General features: G+C 40.6%; 1 protein-coding gene across 4 annotated transcripts in view; it reads right to left on the reverse strand.

Annotated features, from left to right (window-relative positions):
- Positions 1-22,254, reverse strand: part of DPH6 (diphthamine biosynthesis 6) — a 358,530-nt gene that overhangs the window by 44,143 nt on the left and 292,133 nt on the right. For 3 of the 4 annotated variants that reach the window (XM_075927014.1, XM_075927013.1, XM_075927012.1), the window contains one exon: positions 16,651-17,056. The exons of the other annotated variant lie outside the window; for it this stretch is intronic. In XM_075927014.1, the coding sequence (XP_075783129.1) occupies positions 16,651-17,056 (406 nt within the window). The remainder of the gene's footprint in view (positions 1-16,650; positions 17,057-22,254) is intronic. 4 annotated transcript variants of the gene reach the window in all.

Below are 22,254 nucleotides of genomic sequence, written 5' to 3' on the forward strand. Positions count from 1 at the left end.
TATATCCCATTTTTAAATATAAGACACTATACAGGTATCTTTTTAATGGACTGTATTGCATACATTTCTCTAATTTTACATATTATAATTTTAGTAGGGAAAATTTATCATGAAAAATATTAAAAAATTATCAAAGAAAAATATTTATTACATTTGACGGTTTCACATTATATGAATTCTGTGTATATACATACATGTTTCACAGTTAAACATATACTAGGGCATATAGTTACTAGACTGTTCCACAAACAGAAGCATTAAAAAGGTAATTTAAAGGACTATATTATGATTGGATCGTGACAACACTGCTACAGCAGTTGGCAAATTAGTTCTAATCATTGGATTTCCAGACAGCAGCTTTGAAGCATGACTAGAAAAGCAGGGAAAAGGCCAAAGCTAACAAAATATGATTTCGTAGCTTGACTTTGCAATGATAGTAACTTTTGTTATAATTCCCAATACCCAGAGACTATATTAAATCTGAATTCACTATTAATTTACACAGAATTAGGAATGTAAGTAAGTGTCCTACCATATATATTAAGTAAAGCTAAATCTCAACCATTATGACAACAGCAAAATACTTTATCTTCCACTTTCTTAGTAGCTACTTAAAGCTATTTTCACAACTTAAAAGTTACTTTTCAGGTGATAAAACTTTTATTTTTTCCTCTGTGCTTTTTGTGTTGTAATGGCTGCATTATAGAAGATAAATGGAAGAAAGAAAGACAGAAAGACAGAAAGAAATAAAGAACAAATGAACAACAAATACTTGTTAAAAGGGTTGGAGGTGGTAGAACAAAATTGCAGTACTTATATGGATGGTAAACATAATTTTCATAGATCTTCTTCTGAGTCAGAATATGACTTTCAAAGGTGCTTCAAAAACTTAGTAAAACCCCCAATCCAACACTTAGATAACTGCACAATGGAAAAAGTTTTAATCAGAGCTGGTTTAAGGTACTTGCAAATCTCAGACACTACACACAAAGTGCTTTCTTTCAGGCCTGTACACTGCTGCTGTTTTTCCAAAGTCTTAAAAGAGTGGTAACAACAAAAAGGAACTTCAAAATGTAAATATTACATTCAAATCTCTTCTAAAATATGCTCTCATAGGAAGAAACAAAATATAAGAAACAGAGATATGCCTGAATAATAGCCATAAAGAAAGCTGATTACTACTCTGAGTCCCAGCAAATGCAGATTTGCAGTGGTGGCTGCTATGGGTCTAATCCCAGAAGCCAAGTGGGAAACACTATGAGTTTCCCAGTATAGCAGTTACTGATGTAAAATCTTGTTTAATGAGTTAAATGGTTAAATGGGGGTGAGGTGGGAGGGGCGGCATGCCAGGCCAGTTGGAGCTCCCTGCCCATGGTGGGCCCCATGGGGCTGGAACAACCTTCATCCTGCAGTGGATGGGGGGCTGTTCCAGCCCCATCGGTATATCGTAACCAGTAAGACTCGCCCATTACGGGGATGAGGTTTACAGATTAACCATTAACATCCCTAATAACAGTACATTGTTGCTAGCTAGATCAAGGGGTATGATTGATTTCTCTGATTGTCAGTCACCACAAGTGCCAAATGACATTCACAGCTATCATCCAGCAGTACCTACAAGTGGTCAGATTAGATTATGGAGGATTCAGTCAGTATTTGTTGGGAATGATGATAGACCATAATTAGCCAAGCAACACTGCTAAATTTCCTTACATTGTCATATTATAGAGGTGCAAGTGCATGGAAGAATTTATTTTCATTCTTCTTCACCTGTGTGATCCACTCTCCCATTATAATAGTCCCTGGCATTCCCTACTGCACATATTAAATTTATTATTGGTGCTGATACCAGTTGGCAGTGTAATTCTGAGCTCTGTTTTATTTTGCAACATCAATGGTTTACTTTTATTCTTCCATTTATTTTGCTTCATACGCATGCCTCAGCATAACAGTATGCATTCTGATAGTCATTAAGACAGACTTTTACCTGTGCTTAGTGATATAGCTTATTCCTACCACCGCCTTACCAATAAAAAAGAATTCAGAGAAGGATTTGGTGCAAGTGACACACAATCAGCTATTGATATATGCAAAAAGCTATTTTTTCAACATACAGAGGCTCAAAAATGCATTTGTTGAGCCCTAGTATGGGCAGTGAGCTAATCTCAGGGAAGGATTTAATGCATGTTTTGTCCTGGTATGTAACTCACAAGGATACTGAGCATGTTAGGCAAGCGGCACTGTAATTTTTGGAGGGATGGAGAAATTTCCTATAATGGAGACCTACATGCTACAACATTTTGCTGTGATTTGTTACCTGAAGTTATTGTTATATGATGCATATATACTTGTGCTGTGTTAATACCATACTGAATGAAAGATTCTCATTTAGGCATGCTACTAAGCCACCTGTAATTAATGCATGCATTTATATATACATACACCCATTTAATTTTCAGGCACCAAAGATACTATTTTTCTAAAGGATACTCTTTTCTGGCTAGTAAAAAACTAATTTTCTTGCAGTCTATCGTGTATGGAAACAGATTTTTATTCTATCATTTTGAAGCAGCCTCACTCAAGCTTTTCACCAATAACCAATTACTTCTGACGGGGTCCTTATTACTGCAGAGATGTAAGGCCAAACAGTGTCAGACATTGCCAGGCCACCATAGGAAAACGATTAGACTCCTTGAAAAATACAGCATCCAATCACCTATGTAGAAAACATCCTAAAAGTGTTCCCAAACCAGTTTCCTACATAGTCGCAAACCTAGAAATTAGTCATTATAGTCCATGGCTGTTATGATGAAAATTGTGTACATCTGCAGGTGCATTACTGACATGCATACAATTACATAAAGACAATAGCCTAAATGAACTGAGGAATTAAGAAGTCCATTTTATGCCCACAAATGAATTCTGTGAATTGCTTGGAAACAGACTATCCAACCTGACACACAGCTGTGAAAATGCCATTGAGCATGAAGTAGATTATAAATGCATCTCTGATTTCATTAACAAAGATCCTAAAAACAACACAGAGAGTTATGAAGTAGTTTTAGAATGTCTTCAATTTCTTGTTAATACTCTGAATGAAAAATAAAAGGTGTTGTCTCAAACTAGTCACTGGGCAAGTCTACTAAAGATTTTATTTCTATCTAAAGTTTAGGCCAAGACTTGTGGTATGAGAATTTGCAATATCATCACCTTCAAGTGACACATGCTGGTCTACTCTTCACAACTAAGAGTTCTCACCACAGCTTCTGGCTGTGAAGTTTGGCTTTGGCCCTGAGCAGCATAAGGCAGTTGGAGATCTCTCCTTCTGGCAGCTATACAGTTGGAACATAAAACTTGCAATACTAAAGAACAGAGGGCCCATGCTCTAAAGAAAGAACTAATACATTTAAACAACTGTATCATGAGCAAAATATGTTCATAAAAGAATTAAGTCAGCAGGTAGTACTAATTTTACGAAGTTCAAGGTAACAAACATAAAAAATGAATGTGAACAGTCCTTTCCCCCATAACTCAATGTGAGAGGCTTTGGTAAAATATGTTACAAAATGACTTGGAGTAGTTGAAATAAGAGTATGACCTTAAAAACAGGTATACAAATTTCAACTGCCAACATTAACAACCTTTTAACTTAGTAGCCAAAGTTTCTTGATTCTACACTTTGGGCAGTAATAGCAAGATTCCTAAGCCACATTCTGTGCCCAAAACCAAATTTACCTACTTTCACCTTTTTAAAACGCCATTTCAAAACACCACAAGGGAGCAGTCAATTTTTCCTAATTGATTACACATATTATAACATGATTTATTGTTACTAATTTAGCCATTATTTATTTATTGAAACAGCAACAGAGATTTGATGCTTCAACTAGTATAGTTGGCAAATCCTTTGTTTTCTTAAAAGGAAGCTTAAGGAAATGAATGTAAATTTTCCTTTTCTTTAGGTTTGGCAACTGTTTCACAAACTTTCCATTTAACCTAAATTAATAAGATTTGGTAGAAAATCAAGTTATTTTCACAGTCTATATTAGACTGCATTATGACATGTTTACAATAGTTTTGTCTGGCCAAATTATATACTTCAGTCACAAAAATACATATTTTCCCATTCTGCATCATTTGCTGGTGATAGCAAAGTTGATCAGTTACAAACTAGCCACATTTCTAGGACAGTAATTCCTCATTAACACGTGCCTGCTTAACATGTTTTTGAGATAGCACTATTTTTTTTTTTAGGGAACGTTTTTTGAATTACATGACTGTCCCTGGAATAACACGATTTCCCCAACCAGCCTGTTGCTGGCAGCTGCGTGGGCCTTCACTCACTTCTCTGCAAAGCAGCGGAGGGTTCTCCCCTCACCACGCCGTTCCCTGCTGACTTCCCCTCGCAAGACGCCTTCCCCCCTCTCCTCCGTCCCTGCTTGCAGGACGGCGGCTGGGTTTCCCCAGCCAGCTCATCACCAGCAGCTGCGTAGGGCTTCCCCTGCCTCCCTGCAAAGTGGTGGAGGGATCCCCACTCGCCGTGCCGTTCCCCGGCGACCCTCCCTCGCCAGATGCAGAGTGGGTCCTGGCAGACCCATCACAGGGGCATACTCCCAACCCAATCCCCCTTCCCTCTTCTCCCCTTCCCTTTTCCAGAGCCAAACACCTCCCCTCCCTGCTGTAACCCAGTCTCCTTTCTCCCCCAACCTTATGTCCTGGTCCCAACAGACACCTCCGCTTGAAACTCAACCTCCACTTTTTCCATTATTTTCAATGGGAAAATTGACCCCGCATAACACGTTTTCACTTAACATGATCATTTTCTGAAACTTATCTATAGTGTTAAATGAGGAATTATTGTATTGATTTTGTAGCCATTGTAAACTGTCCCTTACACTTGATTAATATAAAATATAGCAAATATAGCATTCAGTAATGCATAACAGTAATGAAAATCTCATTACCAAAACAAACTGACATACTGGAGTGAGTCCAGAGAATATCGCCAAAAATGATTAGGTGGCTACGGAAAGATGAAAAAAGTCAAATATGTATAGTTTTAATATAATGTGTGAGATTTGGGGTGGAGGAAAATAACTTGATAATACATTATTATTACTTTAAGGGCCTAAACAGCAAAAATATAGCATATTTGGGTGACACAGAATCATAAAATACTAAAACTGGAAAGGACCTTGAAAGGTAATCAAGTCCTTTCGCCCACCCTCATGGCAGGACCAACTACCATCTAGATTAGAAGTGGGCAATTATTTTTTGCCGGGGTGACTTCAAACATTTCTGGCTGCACCAGAAAGGGTGGGGCCTCGAGTTGAAGGGGCGGGGCTGGGATACTTTCAGGTTCCCCACCCCCAGACCATGACTGGTCTGGGGGTGGGGGAGTGCCTTTGCCCGCTCCCCCTTCCCCCTAGGTGCCCATGCCCCTGGCTGGGAGGAGGCTTCGAACGCTCTCCTGCCCCCAGGCCAATAGGAACTGGGGGCGGAGGGGATGTGCACAAAGTCTCCTCCTGCCCTGCCAGGAGTGTGCAGCACTTCTAAGTGCCACATACTCCTCACAGGGCAGGCCAGGGCGGAGGAAACTTTGCAAGCTCCTCTGCCCCCAGGCTCTGATTGGCCTGGGAGAGGGGAGTGCAGGAAGCCTCCTCCAGTCCTACCAGGAATGGCGCTTTTAAGCACCGTGTGCTGCTCACAGGGCAGAGACAGAGCAGAGGAAACTTTGCATGATCCCCCGCCCCCAGGCCCTGATTGGCCTGAGGAACGTGAGAAGCCTCCTTCCGCCATGCCAGGAGCACCTAGCACTTCCAAGAGCCACATGTTCCTGGCAGGGTGGAGGAAATTTGTGTGCTCTTCCTGCCCCCCAGATCCTAACTGGTCTTGTGGCAGGGGAGCAGCAGGGCCTCTATGGGCCGGATCCACAGCTTGGCAGGCCAGATCCAGCTTGTGGAGGCCCTTTTGCCCACCCCTGATCTAGATGATCTGTGACAGATGTCTGTGTAACCTGCTCTTAAATATCTCCAATGATGGAGATTCCACAACCTCCCTAGGCAATTTATTCCAACGTTTAAATGCCCTGACTGATAGGAAGTTTTTCTCCCTCTTCCTTGTAACACCTTTTTGGTATTTGAAAGCTGCTATCATGTTTCCAACTCAGTCTTCTCTTTTTCAAAATAAACAAACCCAATTCTTTCAGTCTTCCCCCATAGGTCATGTTTTCTGTAATCATTTTTGTTGTTCTTCTCTGGAATATGGTGTACAGAACAGGACACACTACTCCAGTTGAGGCTTAATAAGTGTACAGTAGAAAGGAAAAATGACTTCTCGTGTCTTGCTCACAACACTCCTGTTAATGTTTCACAGAATGAGGTTTGCTTTTTTTTGCAACAGTGTCACACTATTGACTCATAAACATAATGTAAAGATTAAAAAAAATGAGAAAATTTACTGTGACTGCAAGCTCATGGAGACATGGATTATCTTTTCATCCTGTGTGCGTACAGTGCCTACCACAATGGGCCCTGATCCTTTTCTGAGTGTCTCAATGCTAGTGTAATGTTAAGAAATGCACACATCAAATGAGTAAAACAAAGTTAAGCAAAGTTTCAATGTTGGTTTTAGAAGAGCAAACCAGTAAACAGCAGTGGCAGGTAGGATAGTATCCCCTCTTTTGGGGGTTTCTGCAGAGTTTTAACCGTAGAGAGGGCATATCAACATCTACGTCTGAGCATCCAGGTTAGCTTATCCAGGTGTGAAGATCCTCACTGCAAAGCTACACCCAAATTTGTGTGTGCTTGCTGGTGCTGCACTGCTTAGTATGTGTCACTGGTACTTCTGGGGGCATATCCCATAGTTCTTTGTGCTGCAGTCAGTGAGGCCCCACTCCATTATTCTTTCTCAGTGAATTCTGGAAGAATTTCCTGTTTTTCTGGACACAAATGGGGAACTTTGGAAAGGCCCTGGAGAAATATCAGGGCTTGAGTGGTTTAGCCTTCATCCTCTCTACAAAGTTGGCTGGTTACCAGCCTGACTGAAGGCAGCATCTCAGTTTTATCTTATCGTCCCAGATGAGCTGGCTAGCTTAAACTGAAAACACTACTAAACTTATGTCAGAGGTTTGTATATGAAAGAAGGGTAAGGGCAACACTTAAGTAAGAGCCCAAGTTAACTCTGTAGTTAAGACAACAGACTTGAGGGAGGTAAAAGGAGCAGTTCCCAATATGGAGTCAGCCTAAGAGCAATGAGACTGTCCTAGCAGAAGCAGTTGCAGCAGATGCAAAACACACAAACTCTGGAAATTAGTGATTTCCTCAGACTGACTTTTTCAGTTTAGAGTCAGTGTGCTGTTTTAGGTTTGCCCTGACCTTTTCTTGTCCCTAACAGATCTTGCCTTGACAGCTCTACTCTCTAGATCTTCTGTGCTCCCATCATCGTCTCATTCTGATCTGTGTCTATAATGTCACATTTTCCCTTCACATCATCCTAACCCCACACACTTTAAAAATTATAAAAAGAAACATAGAAAAATAAACTTTAAAAAATGTGAAATCAACATGCCATTTGGTAAACATCACTGTGCCTCTTCATGGCAGGGAAATTTTAATGTGAATATCTGTTTTGTATGGAACTTAGCATAATAGGATCCCTATCTTGATTTCCAGTAGCATCTAGAGGCCCCATGCAGATATCAACAACAACAAAAAATTGATACCCATGTAGCTACCAGTATAGAAGCAATACATTGTATTTATTTCTTGCAGTTCATTATCAAGTCAGCTTAGAAACGAACATGGCAACATAACATATTATTTGCTAGCTGTATCCAAACTGAATTTTCCATGAGTATGTATTCAGAAACTTGGGCTAAAAAGTGGGGTTGGATTATTTTGATCACTTGTAAAGTGCTTCAGAATTGATTACTTATCAAAGTACTAGCTGTCAGGTCACAGTACTTGTTATGACTTCAATACCTCAGTAACAACATGGTCGTTTGTCTTAATTCCCTTCTAACGCACAATTCACAGTCAAAGACATAGGAGATACAAATAGGAAATAAAAAAGCGAAGTGGATTTCTGGTGATCAACCTTGCCCCCTTATTCCTTCTGTATTATTCCCAAAGGACAATATTTGTTATGAAGGCACACACACGCCATTATGAAAAGTGTAGACAAAATTACATGTGGTCTCGGGTTGAAATACAGTGATATTTTGAGAAGTGCCTAGCCAATAATGACATATTTTACCTAATAGGTCTGCTCCCTTGGTATATTCACAGTGATCAACTTACTTCAGTTCAAAAGCGTTTTTAATATTCTTTGTGGCTGTCACCACTGCAAGACCAACAGCTCTAGAAGAGTGTTGTGTATTGTATTATAATTCACCAGAAATCGCTAACAAAATCGTTAACTAAGTTCCAACTGCACATACAGATCATGTTCTGGGATATGACTCTGAAAACTTATTGAAGAAAATAGCTGTTCACATGTTGTAACTAATGACAGAATATAGCTTGCAGAATTTTTGTTACTGGAAATGATGCATAAGTCATACAGCTGGATTTTCAAATTCCAGGATGAAATAGCAGAGTTAGCTATTAGAAACATCTTTTTTCTCGAACATTGCCAGTTTGATATGGGAATCATTGCAGTTTAATCAACATGGAAGACTGCAAATCCTTTTATTCCAAAGAGTTATTTTTCAAAGTACAATCACACTTTAAAATTGAGCACATATTTATTAATATTATATTGTTACCAAATTACATTTTATTTATATCTCCTTTTGCCTGATTGTCCCCGTTTCTTTTTCCTATATTATTAAAAACTCAGAATTATATAAGATGATATTTTAGCAAATGCAAGACCTTATGCACTCCCTATTAAATATTTAAAAGTATTTTTGCGTACTGTGTGTGAACAAGGCTTGTGAAATCCTAATGGTGTGAATTATGGTCATTCATCATTCCCATACTGAGGTATAATCTAGTCTACCGGATGGTATGGCAAATCATCCTGACAAGTTTATATTAATGTGTATGTAAATGAGCATAAGAAAGAAATGGTCAAATTTATGTTAAAGACTTCTAAAGGCTTAACAGCATCTTACTAAGTATATATGTCAGCTTAATCTAATCCTCCTACTTCTAACATGTCCTGTAGGCTCAGCACGACGCCTATAATGCTCTCATATGTTATGAGGGATTGCCTCTGAGAAGTTCACCATCACTAGTACACTTTGTTCAATAAAACTTTACATTTGGTCTTAGGCTGACAGAATGCTATCTTTCTCAAATTTGCATCACAAACCTTTAGCTGATTCTGACATCAATAACACTGGCAATAATACTTTCCAGTAATCTGTTACAACATAGAGAGTGCACATATTCTCAGTTTCCATCTTAACTTTGTCAGCTGCAAACGGGCTGCTCCAATTCTCCTGGACTGGTTCAATACAATGTTGAAATTCTTTGTGCCAAGAAAAAGCACTCTTCTAATCAGCATCTCCTTTGAGAAGACCTTTGGTGGGGTTTCCTTCCCCTGCCTCAAGAACTTCAAGGTCTTCTAAATTAAAGCATCTTTCTTTTTCTTTATGTCTACATTGATCACTAAGGCTGTGTCCAGACTCCATGCCTCCGTCGACGGAGGCATGTAGATTAGCCAGATCGGAAGAGGGAAATGAAGCCGCGATTAAAATAATCGCGGCTTCATTTAAATTTAAATGGCTGCCCCGATCTGCCGATCAGCTGTTTGTCGGCAGATCGGGAGAGTCTGGACGCGATGCCCCGACAAAGAAGCCTTTCTTCATCGACACAGGTAAACCTGGTTTCACGAGGCTTACCTGTGTCGATGAAGAAAGGCTTCTTTTTCGGGGCATCGCGTCCAGACTCTCCCGATCTGCCGACAAACAGCTGATCGGCAGATCGGGGCAGCCATTTAAATTTAAATGAAGCCGCGATTATTTTAATCGCGGCTTCATTTCCCTCTTCCGATCTCGCTAATCTACATGCCTCCGTCGACGGAGGCATGGAGTCTGGACACAGCCTTAGTAGCATGCCAGTGCATTGGAGTTCTGAGCTCACCATCAGCTCTGCTGATATCAGCTACTGAATTAACCTCAGGGATGTAACAACAGAATATGTTTGTCTCCTGTGGCATGTTTCCTCTGATCTCAAAAGTGATCAACAGAAATCTAGAGACATCTAGAAACACAGCAGAGTTTAGTGAGCCCAAGTACACTGTTGTTTTTCCAATATGTTGTAGTCAGTGTAGATCCCACTATAAGGGCACACGCGTTCCATGCCTGCAAAACCAGAAATGTTTGAATAGCTGTGTCTGTCAGAGATACACTTGTGCTCCCATATTTGGCCATAAAAGGATGACCACAACATACTCTCTGTTTCTTTGAAGTAGGAAGCCTGTGGTAACTGAGGAGTCTAAAAAGTAGCGATGATAAATTGACCAGGGGAACCACACCGAATAAAATACTTTGAAGAGCTTCAGTTCTTTGTTTTTTTAAGAATGTGTCAATGTGGATCCTATGGTAGGTGACTGGCAATTAATACCCTTCAAGTCTGTGGGAGTGAGGATCATCAGCTGAATCAATTAAACAGGCAATGAAGTACTTCTTCTCCCAAACTTGGTATCTGCCCCAATACTTGTCAAGGGCATAGGCTACGTCTACACTTTTCCGAACGGGGTATGCTAATTTCACAGGTCGTAATAGGGAAATCTGCGGGGGATTTAAATATCCACCGCGGCATTTAAATAAAAATGTCCGCCGCTTTTTTCCAGCTTTTAGAAAAGCCGGAAAAGAGCGTCTACACTGGCCCCGATCCTCCGGAAAAAAGCCCTTTTCCGGAGGATCTCTTATTCCTTTGAAGTATTTCCCTATTCTCTTTGAAGTAGGAATAAGAGATCCTCCGGAAAAGGGCTTTTTTCCGGAGGATCGGGGCCAGTGTAGATGCTCTTTTCCGGCTTTTCTAAAAGCCGGAAAAAAGCGGCGGACATTTTTATTTAAATGCCGTGGGGGATATTTAAATCCCCCGCGGATTTCCCTATTACGACCTGTGAAATTAGCATGCCCCTTTCGGAAAAGGGGCCAGTGTAGACGTAGCCAATAGTGTTTTACAACTGTGTCTTGGTCCATGTTGCAACCTTTCAAATCTCAGAGATCAGAATGTTTCTGAAGCCTGTGCTCTGATGCAATATGCCTTGATGTCTGAAGAGAAGTTTGCTATGAAACTGATAACAGTAGAAATGCACTCCATAGACCACCTGGATATTCTTTTGAGTTGTCTCTCCTAACAGAAATCTACTGAGCTTTGCCTGAATTCTCTGACTCTCCTTGAAGCGACATCTCTTAGTATACCCTTTGGTATCAAAACAGACATCTCTGACATCAATGGTGTAGGGGCGCCAGTTCTTTTCTCAGTGCCCTCTTTTCTACACTGGTGTCAGGAATAGAGTATTTTCTGAATGATGTGCTGGATGATTCTGGCTTGTCCACTAGCAGGATCCTGGAATTGTTTCCTTGGGTCTGATGAGATCTTCATGGATTGTTCTAGAAGATGGGAGTTGTAGCCTTGTTTCTCAGCTTAAGCACTCTAACACAAAATAACAGGAATACTCAGCGTCTGCTAAGTACAGGCAGTCCCCGACTTACGCGGATATGACTTATGTCGGATCCGCACTTACGAACGGGGCTTTTCTCGCCCCAGAGCTCACGGGCGGTGGGTCGCCACCCGTGTCCTCCGGGGCGAGAAAAGCTTCTTCTGGTCTCCCTGGTCTGCGGGGGGGGGGGGGGGGGTTCAGCGGCTTTGGGCCTGGGCGGCTTTGCTCCCGGGCAAACGAGCAAAGCCGCCCAGGCGGCGGCTTTGCTCGGGTGTCCCTGGTCTGCTGGGGGGGGGTCCAGCAGACCAGGGGGACAGGAGCAAAGCCGTGGAGCACGCCCGCAGCGGGACAGCCCAGGCGTGCTTGGGCTGTCCCGCTGCGGGCGTGCTCCAAGGCTTTGCTCTCCGTCTCCCTGGTCTGTAGGGAGACGGGGAGCAAAGCCTTGGAGCACGCCTGCAGCGGGACAGCCCAGGCGCGCTTGGGCTGTCCCGCTGCGGGCGTGCTCCGCGGCTTTGCTCTCCATCTCCCTGGCCTGGAGGGAGACGGGGAGCAAAGCCTTGGAGCACGCCTGCAGCGGGATAGCCCAGGCGCGCTTGGGCTGTCCCGCTGCGGGCGTGCTCCAAGGCTTTGCTCCTGTCCTCCTGGTCTGCTGGGGGTGGGGGTGCAGCTAGTGCCCTCCCCCAGCAGACCAGGCTTTTCTTGCCTACCCCTGGGGTAGAGCAGCTGGGGGCTGCCGGGTTGGTCCCGCAGCGCTGCTCCTGACCAACCCGGCAGCACCCCAGCACTCTGCCCCAGGCGTCCTGATTCAGCCGCTGCTGGTCAGTTTCAGCAGGGGTTGAATCAGGACGCCTGGGGCAGAGCAGCTGGGGTGCTGCTGGGTTGCTCCAGTAGCACCGAGGAGCCGCGCTACTGGAGCAACCCAGCAGCACCCCAGCTGCTCTGCCCCAGGCGTCCCCAAGTCAGCCGCTGCTGAAACTGACCAGCGGCTGACTACAGGAAGCCTGAGGCAGAGTTTCTCTGACCCAGGCATACTGGAATCAGCCGCTGATCAGTTTCAGCAGCAGCTGACTTGGGGACGTCTGGGTTTCTTAAGTTGAATCTGTATGTAAGTCAGAACTGGCATCCAGATTCAGCCGCGGTTGAAACTGATCAGTTTCAGCAGCGGCTGAATCTGGACGCCAGTTCCGACTTACATGCAGATTCAACTTAAGAACAAACCTACAGTCCCTATCTTGTACGTAACCCGGGGACTGCCTGTATATGTGATTTTCTCAAACTAATCTCCCTTTAAAGGGGAATAGCCCATTTGAAGAGGGAGAGGGCTTTAAACCTGCAGGTTTTGAGTCTGCCATGTTATAAAGACCAAAGGGTGTCAACAGTCATTGATATGCAGTTCAACTTCAGTCATCCTATTGAACCATTTTAAGATAAAGGTAATCAAAGGAGTTTTGAAGAAAATCAGAAGGTTTGCAGGTGACTTAGCCAAAGCTAGCAACTAATAGGCTAGATACTCACCAGGTATCAACTTGCTGCCACTGTCTTCGAATTGTAAGGGAATATCATGCTGTTCTACCCTTTACCCTCACATGGGTGCACAAGCTAAATGTGCTGGAGCCAACAGACATTACACTAGGGTTGCCAGATACTTTAAAAAAACCCAAAATACCCCAAACATGGCAGGAAAAAAATTGGTTGAGGGAAAAAACCAACAATGGGGGACCAAACTTGCTGAGCAAAAAACAGACGTGACTGGGAAGAATGTCCCCACTGGTGTTCCGTCTGAGAGAAACAGAAAATACCAGACATTTTACATGTCTGGTATTTTCTGGGTTTTTTTATCGGACAAAGGCGGCAAAAACCGGACTGTCCAGGTGAAAACCAAACATCTGGAAACCCTAATATTATTCAATCCACATGAACACACACTTACAGAAGAATGTTCGCTCTTTTAGTAAAAAAAAGATAAAAGGCAATTTGTTTTTATAGTAAATTAGTAAGGCTCTAGTTGTATCTCTTATGTATTTTAATCTTGAGTGTTTTAATCTAGACTAGCATTTCAGTTAAAAAGTCAGCAACACACAGAATCAGCTACAAAAGCTAGCTTTACCAATTATAAAAACCTATAGTTACATTTCCAAATGTGGGAGCATAAAACGCAAAAGCTGAATTCCTTTTTTGGACTACAGAGAATAAGGCTTTCCTGTAAAGTATATTATTGTTATTTGTAGTGATACTAAAACAAGGTCTGACCCTAATAAAGTTTAAGTGGAAAGTTCCTAGAAACTAATAACCAGTAGAGCTAAGAATTTTTATGTAAAACCTATTTATTTGGTAGATTAATCAACAACAAGACTTCAACTAATGTGACAATTAATAGAATAATCTCAAAAATAAATCTAGTGTCCTTGAATTATAGAATCTAACAAATATTCCGGATTCTATTAATGAAGAGGTTGGGAAAACAATAAAAAAGATTTGAAAACCATAGGAAAGAGAAGGATTTCATACTATTTTTCTTCTTATGTTTGACCCCTTCAGTTCAATGAATTATATCCATAAATAAATGTAAATATTACTTCAAAACTGTCAGAATATATACAATCTAAATTAATTTATATTTTCATAGGCTATGTAATAATAGTATGAGGACACTCCAGGGATTTTTTAGTGGTCCATTAGTATACTGCATCCCTTGAGAGCTTGAAGGAACTCCACTGAAGGCCTTATTCCTTACAATGACCCAGGATGTATTTTAATGGAGCACTTAACCATGTCCCTTATTGTGCCTTAATGCTGTATTAAAAATGCTTACTCTCATTTTGATCCTTCATTATAGCAGAAGGGAAACTCGTTTAAAAATTCTCATATCAGCGGTCTACAGCAGACTGTCAGAGTGATAGATAATAGGAAGAGTAGTCTCATCAGTAGCCACTTCCATTGGAAACTTTATTTTCAAATACATTGCACCATGCATCTTCTCTCCATAGAACTTTTGGAACAGATGTGCTAAGCAACAAGGGTAAAGTTTCTTTTAAATTCTTTGTTGATGATTTAGTGTTGGTGGTAAATGTAATGCCTACTACATTTTCCCAAGAATGCATTTTTTACCAATGATGATGATGACGGTTATTAGGGCCTCAGAGAGATTTAAAAGGAACCAATGATGAATGAATAAATAAAAACCATGATGACTCATTCTATACCCTTGCCATTAGTATAACATAAAATCCCCAAACAGTCAGATTTTCCCTCATTTCATCTATTTATACATTTTGCTCAATTCTAGACTTAAATAAGGCAAATTTACTTTATTCCAAAGTAATTATTATATGCCCTGTGAAACATCAGAGATGGAGCAGGCAAAAGGATAATGCAAATCGCATGCTAGGAACATGTTTTAATCAGGCTTCTTCTGAGCTCTCAAACAAGGCATAGTAGAACAACAACATTCTGTCAGGCTATATGTTCATTTCTTGCTTCCTGGATTAAGCATGCTTATTCTATGCCACATTTTTTACCGCTTTCTATTCTTGTATTTTAAATCTATTAAACAATGTCAACTTGAATTTCCTTCAAAAACTGCTTCAGGTTAAGTAAAAAAAAAAAGTAGGATCTTCGAGGGCTAGCTTTTATGTCAGCTAATTAATATGGATCATTTGTAGCTTTGCAAATATCTTTTTGTGTTTGTGTGTGTGTGCATGCATGAAAGGGATGAATATAGACTAAGGGCCTGATCCTACAGTAGAACCGCAGTTATGGACACCTTGGGAACTCTGAAATGTTCATAATTCTGATCAAAGCACAGTTCAGGCTCCAGATCCAGCAGCTAACACTCCAGGGCAGGTATCAACAGCAGCTGAGCTCCCAACTTAGTGGGTTCATGAGTTTGCCAGCTTATCCCCCTACTAGCAGAGGCAGAGAGAGAGAGAGAGAGAGAGAGAGAAAATAAAATTGTGTGTGTGTGTGTATGCATACGCATATGTGTATTTGTTTCAGAAAGCTGGCTCCATCTACCTTGGTCTAGCAACCCCAGCCTCCTGCTTTAAGTGGTTGCCCAATGCATGGGAGAGGGGAGAGGCAGCCCAGATTTGCCTACCTTTAAAATGCAATAAGGGCACAAAAGAGTATTTTTTTTTAATTTTATGTTTCTGCTGCTGCCTGATTGGTTTCTTCCAATTTCACATGGTGATCAATTGAGTGGTCAGTCTGTATCTCTGGTGTTTACACCTTTGAGGTTCTACTGTACTTCTATTGAAGTCAATGTCTAATTTCTCATTGGTTTCAATAACAGCAGGCCTCTTTAAAGATGTTGTAGCCCTGTTAAATCAAAGAGGTTTCTGTGCAATTGTATGTGCTGATAGTTTTCTCTAAGTGAACATAGCACACACAGACCCTGGACATCATGACAGAGGAGATTAATTATGGTTATGAAGTTATTATTACTGGTTTAGGCTCTATTTTGCAACAGGGTTGCAATTCTAGAGAGTTCTAATACTAAAACAAGCATTAATGATTCAAACAAGATACTAAATTTGTTTGCTCAGCTGTCATTCATCCCTTCAGACAGGTCTATTTTAAAGCCACTGATTGACAAAACACTCAGTTCTCTTTTAAAGACACATGTGCGCTCACCACATTTCTCTACCTTAGAAAAACTGACACTCTTTTATTGTTTTTATATTTTAATCTTGTTTCTGCTTTAAATAATCTTTGCCTGCTAGCATCTGGAAATTACCAGCTATGTTATACATGATCAGCAATGTGAAAGCTCCATAATTAAACTGTTCAAAGGACTTTTAGGCAGAAGATTCAGCCTTCTAGAGTCTGACTCATTTTTGTTTTTCTCATCTATTTGGGCTGCCAGATGATCTTGCCAGGCTAATATTTTTTTCTAAGTGATAATATTACTGGTAATCAGAAAAAAGAACATTCATAGCCTAATCATGTGTACTCTTCAATGGTGCTTTTAAAATATATATTTTTAGATATAGGTAAGTGAATATCTCTCCCTCCCAAAAATAGTCTTACCTGCTTGTAGTGTTTCAGCACCAAAACTGTCCTCCTTGTAGAAAGTTCTAAAACACAAGGGAATTGCATTGCAATCCTCTGAAAGTTTCTTGACAGCTTGTCTGAACACAGCAACCATATTATGAAGAGTCCTATCTAAATTGGCTGAAGAAGCAGATGGTGAAATCAAGCTTAGGCGTACTGAGATAGATGCACTACATGCAGAACTGGACTCCACAGCTTCACATTCAATTTGGCAATCCTCTGTTGACATCTTCATAACAAAAGTTCTCCTTTCTGGTGGATTATCCACTGCTGCAATGACATGCCACTCAATGAGAGCATCTTTGGGTAGGCAGGGTACCACGACCACAGTTAGCATCCCATAGACTGCAGCTAAATCACTGTACATTTCTGGATCTTCTGCCTAAAAATTAAACACAATATCCTGGACATTAGCAAGTAATGGAAAAATACAAGAGGCAGAACTGTGTATACCATAACAAAACCTCTACCATGAGAATATAATTCATAAAACTGGAAAAACTACAAAGAAAAAGTAAAAACATTGAACATTAAAATGAAAAGAATGACTCATAATTCATTACGTGTATTAAAACAACTACACTGTGCATACTATGGTATATTCACAAGGATGCTTTTATTTGCTTTGCAATCTTTCTTACTGAGAAAAACTCACAATTGGTTAAGGTGACCTACAGCTAATATCCGTTCATCTTACCAAATTTAGCCTTCAACTAGGGTCTTTGTCTTTCAAAGGAGGAAAACTGATCTTCATTTTATGCTCCTTTTTATATTAGACAGGAATCAAAGAACAGCCTACATGGAATGTGATGTTCGTCCAGACCAATATTCTTTGAATGTAAGAAATGCTAATGACGTTGATGAGGCCATGGAAATAGATGAGCACAATATGTGCATTCCCTGAAACAAATTTAGTTACCCATGACACAGGCTGTTCTGAGAAGCAGCATGGCTTGAACATAACTTTCTAAAGGGAGAACTTCTTCCTAGTGACAAACTCAGCCTGCACTAGCCCTGCAGGTCTAAGGTTATTCTTACACCAAGCCAACTGTTGTGCTTGTGAGCCATATTTAATAATAGTACACAAGACCTAGGGTAATATTTAGCTTCTTACCTTCCCTAGAAGCCTTGCAGAAATTACAAGCCATATTTTACCATTTATCTATGGAAAGGGAACAGAGGGCCCCAGATCACTGCATGTTCACTTAAGTTTCCTCTGGGAATGGAATTTGAGAAGCTGCACCCTTTTAAATCTAACGGGTTTCACAGAGAACTTTGGTTTGAATTCTTATTAATTCCGGGATTCATTGCTAGAGGTATTGCCCTTCTGGTATTGTTTGGTTTTGTGCTGCACCTGCCATCCCTTTTCTTCTGATAGCTCTGCTCCCTTGGGAGAGCAACGTACAGCTCTAAGATTTTAAAACCTGAACAGAAACTCAGAATGGCATACTTTAGCCTCCAACCATCTTGAAGTTAAGCATGGGCTTAAGTACTAACTATATATACTTATTTAATTAGGTTTCATCATGGTAGATAGATATTGATTTACATACTATATGGTCACAGTTACATCTCAGACCCATTTTAGTTCTTCTGATGTGCACTCGGGTGACAAACCTGGCTGAGTGGAGCCATGCAGCCCAATTATTCAACAGCAGTTCTCTTGTTTCCCAGCTGCATTTTTACCATGAGGAGTCCCACTGCTTTTGACACCTGTAAACCCAGGGGCCTGTGACCAGGAAGTTGATTAAAGTAGTGTTTTCAAAACAAAGCATTATTTATTCATTCCCTAAAGATACAAAGTATGTAGAACAAAGAAAGAAAGCAACAAAAGACGCACTATATATGTGGCCCTTACAGAAAGATTAAGGTATAAATACTCCTCAGACCTTCTAACCCCTATCTCTGTCTGGGAGAACAAATGCACTGCTCACAACATGCCGTCTTTGATTATATCCATGCCAGACTGTCAGCTTTCATTGATACTCTCTGGGCAATTGCTGGCCACGCACTCAACTTTCCTCTCTTTTCTAGGTCTAGGATCATTAAATAGTTTAGTGTTCCATTTGATCTCTGTCTCTTCATCCTTGGCAAAACATCTATGACACAAGGGCGGGGCCAATGAGCTGCCTCTTCAAGACTATGGACCTAGCTGCCATGTTGGAGATCTTGTTGAGATATTCCTTTATCTAGGCCATTGTTCTGTTTTTTTTCCTTGGTTCTTTAACAACCCCTTTTGATCTAACAAACCAGCAAGGAGCCCACTATAAACAAGCACAGAGACATGAAATGGATTTATCAAAACAAATACAGATATTTCCCATTTCTCCACATATATGTCTATTTTTTTTTTTTTAAAGAGTGCCGGTACTCCAGGGGAAAAGTTGTTTAGTTCTGACCGGGGGTGCCAAAACTGCATCGGGAGGTGCCAGTACTGAGTCACAAAAAAAGCACTGTCTCTAACTGATCTCTTGAATTGGGGCCTACATGAGTAGCGTCATCTTATGTATGTAGAATGTATTTCAAACACATTTCATTCATGAAATCTAATTTGTTTATGAAAGTAAATCTAGTTTTATATATATCCTCCTGAAGGAATACTGTGTTGAAGGAATAATAAATTATTTTATTTTACCTGTCTTCTGAGCCCATGAGTTTTTATTTAACCAACTTTTAGATTTTTCTCTCTGGTCAATACCTTTTTCCAGTTTATTTTTAAAGAGATCACACAGTACATACACTTGATAATAGTGACTTATACTTTCTTTGCTTTTGTATTTATTGATAATAACTTTTTTATATACTAATTTGCTTACACTGCAGTCTATACTGGTAATTCTGTACACTGTCTGACCTATGAATGGAAAAATAATAACAAGTTAAAACAGTCATTTTACCTGAAGTCGATAAGGCCATAACACTCACCCTGCCTTCAATTCACATGCTCAATTTTCATCCACTCACTCTCGACTTCGAGAGGAAGGAATAATGACAGGTTAGAAGCACTTTATTTCAAAATTCACTCACAAAGTTATTGACAAGCATTTTTCCACAGAAAAGTCTTTGCTGCTTGACCCTCGTGAGCTGTTTACATGAAAAATGCACTTACTTCTAGATTAACGATAGTGGAGTCTAATTCTATACCAAACTTACAGCAATTGCTTTAGCATCTCTGTTTTTGATATAGGGCCAGAAATAGGGATAATTTGTCTCAAATTGCAGTCACTTCAGTCATAATAAAATCTCACTGAGTACTGTTTGCTTTCAGTACTTTCATTAGGTAAGCTGGGGCTGTTATTAAGGTACCAACACATAAATGTTATATTAGCACTTAACAGTAGCACAATATTCTCCTCCAGGAGATGAATTCTAACCTTGTCAATATAATTCTGCTCTGAGTGCTGTAAAACAGTTTGAAAAGATGAAATATTGGTGCTTTGCACTGGAAAAAAAAAAGTCATGCTCATTGAGGCTTAAAGGCCATTTTGTTGGCCCAAGGTGATGAGGTACTGTTTAGAAAATAAGTCTAAAGAAGCTCTCTCAGGTCAAGTCAAGCATTGAGACAAACTTTTCTACTTTCTTGTACTTGTCTTAGGTTGTTAAATCAATTGCTTAGTATTTCTGCTTGCCTTCAGTTGCCATTTAGAATATGAGATGAAATGCAAGAAAATTAAGGCCAAGATAAAGTACATTGCCAAACAACAAATGATAATCACTCTGAGTGAAAGGCATGCACAGCGCACCCAGTCTCTTAAATAAGGCCCTACCAAATTCACAGTCCATTCTGATCAAGTTCACAGCCATAGGATTTGAAAATCAGTCAATTTCACAGTGTTGTAACTGTGAAGGTCTTCACCTAAAAAGAAGTTTGGGAGGCAAGGGATTGCAAAGATGTTATAGGAGGGTCATGGGATTGCCACTTTCACTTCTGTGCCTTCAGAGTTGGGCAGCTGAAGGAAGTTTCCACAAGTAGAGGTGAGTCTGATTTCCCCTGTGCTGCTGGGAACACCCCAACCAAGGACTCCAACCCGCAATTCCCATCTGGGCAGGGGAGGGAAAGGACTTCCCATGCACAGTTGCTGTTGGGGGAATATCAGATTCACTTCTGGGTACTCGCCCTGGCTGCGGGACACTCCATGGCTGGGGCACTGCTAGTAGCATGGGGTAGATTGGACCCACCTCTGGACTCCTTCTCTGGATGCAGGAAGCTCTGGAGCTGCTGCCCAGCCACAGAACTTCGTGCAGCAGGTGCAGGTACTCGGAGGCAGGTCTGATATTCCCCTGAGAGCAGTTGCACCTTCTCAGCCCAGGGATTATTAGCATCTGGAGACTAGGTAACAGCAAGACCGACTGACTGCTCCACTTCCCATCCCCAGCTCTGCCCCTCCCATTTCACTCCAGGATTTATTTCATGGTCCTCAATTTGATAGCATCCTTTCATATACATATCCATCATGCAACACCCCTCACCTTTACTTTAACATATCCCAATGGATGGAGCTGCTGGGAACTAAAGATCTTTCTTTTCTATTATTGGCTCTTCAGAAACTCTTTAAAAAATGACCTCTGTCAACTTATTTTCAAGAATGCACCATCATTTTCGTACAAAAGAGATATTCTATTTGTTTGAAAAAGTGAGCCAAATATGTTATTTCCAAACTGCCATAAATAACTGAATATCCTTTCTTTAGTATCTGTGGCATACAAGGTATTTTTTAGTATCAGGAAGTACTAGAGAACATTGTACATAAGAAGCCAGAAGTATATAAGGCAAATTGGTAATTTTTTGAAGTTACTTATCTAGTCATAGTTATATATTTATCTTTAAAATGTGAGTGAGTTATACTGGATTGAGAAACCACTGGTAAGAAGTTGTACAGGGGCCCTGATTCACCAAGATACTAAGCACATCAAGTAAATGGAAATATTCACTGTGTTTACATTTATTCACACGTTTAAAGAGCTTGCTGAACCGGGGTCTATGTCTGTAAATATGGTCAGGTTAGGAGCTAAACGCTGTATCAACCCTTTTGAGCTAACCACTGCATCAAAACTTTTAATATAAAAAAAATCACTTCTTGCTCAATGAACATTCAACTCCCTAATTTTTAAACATATAATTAACCTGCATCTTCCCACATTAACAATAAAATGGCCATTTAAAACAGAACTGCTATATGCTCATACACAAATGCTTTCCTGAGTTTTCATTCTGTCAGAGGACTTGTAAGTGTATATGCCTCTCTTGATCAGGACATGAAGGCAAATTAACTACAGACATGTGAGATGGACATAAGTGGCAGGCCATACATTTATTAATAGAACACTGCAATGTGGAAGGGTATCAGCTATTTAACTAATTTTAGTGGAGGGTTACTATTAGGGATGTAAAATCCCATTTAATTGGTTAACTGGTTAACTAATTAAGGGGTGGGGCATGCTCCAGCACCACCCCTCCCCTGCAGCCAGACTGGATTTCTGCCCCCCCCCCCCCCCCCCCCGCTGCAGGCAGGGGTTGCTGCAGCTTAGTTAACCTTTCACATCCTTAGTTACTAGGTTCCCACTATATAATCAATGCTC

Source organism: Pelodiscus sinensis, chromosome 4 (assembly GCF_049634645.1).
Source record: "Pelodiscus sinensis isolate JC-2024 chromosome 4, ASM4963464v1, whole genome shotgun sequence".
In the NCBI taxonomy this organism is placed as follows: domain Eukaryota; kingdom Metazoa; phylum Chordata; order Testudines; family Trionychidae; genus Pelodiscus; species Pelodiscus sinensis.